The sequence below is a fragment of the Oncorhynchus kisutch genome, unplaced genomic scaffold (genome assembly GCF_002021735.2).
Source record: "Oncorhynchus kisutch isolate 150728-3 unplaced genomic scaffold, Okis_V2 Okis06b-Okis10b_hom, whole genome shotgun sequence".
Lineage (NCBI taxonomy): Eukaryota > Metazoa > Chordata > Actinopteri > Salmoniformes > Salmonidae > Oncorhynchus > Oncorhynchus kisutch.
In genome coordinates this window covers 13,648,765-13,651,264 of record NW_022261983.1, presented here as the reverse complement: position 1 = coordinate 13,651,264, position 2,500 = coordinate 13,648,765, and the positions used below count along the sequence as shown (strand labels likewise).

Here is a 2,500-nt window from a genome sequence, read left to right as displayed (position 1 = left end):
GGCACTCACTCACACATGCAGGCACTCACTCACACATGCAGGCACTCACTCACACATGCAGGCACTCACTCACGCATGCAGGCACTCACTCACTCATGCAGGCACTCACACACTCATGCAGGCACTTACTCCTCATTTTCATACAGGTATTTCACCATCACCCAGGGCACCAGGAAGATCAGAGGGGCACCTGCAGAGAGAATCACATTAAACACACCAAGAACTCATAGACTACCTAACCCTGAGACTGACTATCTCTATAATATCTCTACTACCTAACCCTGAGGGTGACTATATCTATAATATCTCTACTACCTAACCCTGAGCCTGACTATATCGCTACTACCTAACCCTGAGGGTGACTATATCTCTAATATCTCTACTACCTAACCCTGAGACTGACTATATCGCTACTACCTAACCCTGAGGGTGACTATATCTCTAATATCGCTACTACCTAACTCTGAGGGTGACTATATCTATAATATCTCTACTACCTAACCCTGAGGGTGACTATATCTATAATATCTCTACTACCTAACCCTGAGGGTGACTATATCTATAATATCTCTACTACCTAACCCTGAGGGTGACTATGTCTATAATATCTCTACTACCTAACCCTGAGGGTGACTTTATCTATAATATCTCTACTACCTAACCCTGAGGGTGACTTTATCTATAATATCTCTACTACCTAACCCTGAGGGTGACTATCTCTATAATATCTCTACTACATAACCCTGAGGGTGACTATCTCTATAATATCTCTACTACCTAACCCTGAGGGTGACTTTATCTATAATATCTCTTCTACCTAACCCTGAGGGTGACTATATCTATAATATCTCTACTACATAACCCTGAGGGTGACAATATTTTTAGTACCTAACCCTGAGGGTGACTATATCTATAATATCTCTACTACCTAACCCTGAGGGTGACTTTATCTATAATATCTCTACTACCTAACCCTGAGGGTGACTTTATCTATAATATCTCTACTACATAACCCTGAGGGTGACTATATCTATAATAGATCTACGCAGGTGTCTGGCTACCAAACAGATTAGAAAATGCAAATTGACAAATACACTACCTCCACCCCCTCCCTCTCCCCCCCCCCCCCTCCCCCAACCTCTCCTCCCCCTCCTCACCCCAGCCGATACACAGGTAGATGTTGAAGTAGTTTCTCTCAGTGAACACGGTGATGACCAGCAGGTTGTGGAGGTAGATGCCTTCCACCAGCAGCCAATAGCTGTTAGCCATGATACTGTACTGCATCATCACCACGGCGATACGACACCCCACCGCCGTCTACAGGACACAACACACACAAAATAAAATGTTTCAAGACCTAACAAAGCCCTTATAATCCTCCAGTATGGCTAAACAATGCTTCAGAGATCAAGCCCTTATAATCCTCCAGTATGGCTAAACAATGCTTCAGAGATCAAACCCTTATAATCCTCCAGTATGGCTAAACAATGCTTCAGAGATCAAGCCCTTATAATCCTCCAGTATGGCTAAACAATGCTTCAGAGATCAAGCCCTTATAATCCTCCAGTATGGCTAAACAATGCTTCAGAGATCAAGCCCTTATAATCCTCCAGTATGGCTAAACAATGCTTCAGAGATCAAACCCTTATAATCCTCCAGTATGGCTAAACAATGCTTCAGAGATCAAGCCCTTATAATCCTCCAGTATGGCTAAACAATGCTTCAGAGATCAAACCCTTATAATCCTCCAGTATGGCTAAACAATGCTTCAGAGATCAAACCCTTATAATCCTCCAGTATGGCTAAACAATGCTTCAGAGATCAAACCCTTATAATCCTGGTAAACTCAACACTCCCACCTCATTGTTGACTGGACTCTTTACCTCACCCTGGTCAACCCAACACACCCACCTTGTTGTTAACCTGCCACTTTACCTCACCCTGGTCAACTCAACACACCCACCTTGTTGTTGACTGGCCACTTTACCTCACCCTGGTCAACACAACACACCCACCTTGATGTTAACCTGCTACTTTACCTCTCCCTGGTCAACTCAATCCAACACAACACTCCCACCTCATTGTTGACTGGCCACTTTACCTCACCCTGGTCAACACAACACACCCACCTTGATGTTAACCTGCCACTTTACCTCACCCTGGTCAACCCAACCCAACACAACACTCCAACCTTGTTGTTGACTGGCCACTTTACCTCACCCTGGTCAACACAACACACCCACCTTGATGTTAACCTGCCACTTTACCTCACCCTGGTCAACCCAACCCAACACAACACTCCAACCTTGTTGTTGACTGGCCCCTTTACCTCACCCTGGTCAACTCAACCCAACACACCCACATCGTTGTTGACCTGCCACTTTACCTCACCCTGGTCAACCCAACACAACACTCCCACCTTGTTGTTGACTGGACTCTTTACCTCACCCTGGTCAACTCAACACACCCACCTCGTTGTTGACCTGCCACTTTACCTCAC

General features: G+C 45.1%; 1 protein-coding gene across 3 annotated transcripts in view; it reads right to left on the bottom strand.

Moving 5' to 3' along the window:
• LOC109888325 (glucagon receptor) overlaps positions 1–2,500 on the bottom strand; it is a 33,119-nt gene that overhangs the window by 20,439 nt on the left and 10,180 nt on the right. For all 3 annotated transcript variants that reach the window (XM_031814353.1, XM_031814354.1, XM_031814355.1), the window contains exons 7-8: positions 1,158–1,317; positions 130–190 (exon numbers count right to left, since the gene is read on the bottom strand). In XM_031814353.1, coding sequence (XP_031670213.1) covers positions 130–190; positions 1,158–1,317 — 221 coding nt within the window. The remainder of the gene's footprint in view (positions 1–129; positions 191–1,157; positions 1,318–2,500) is intronic.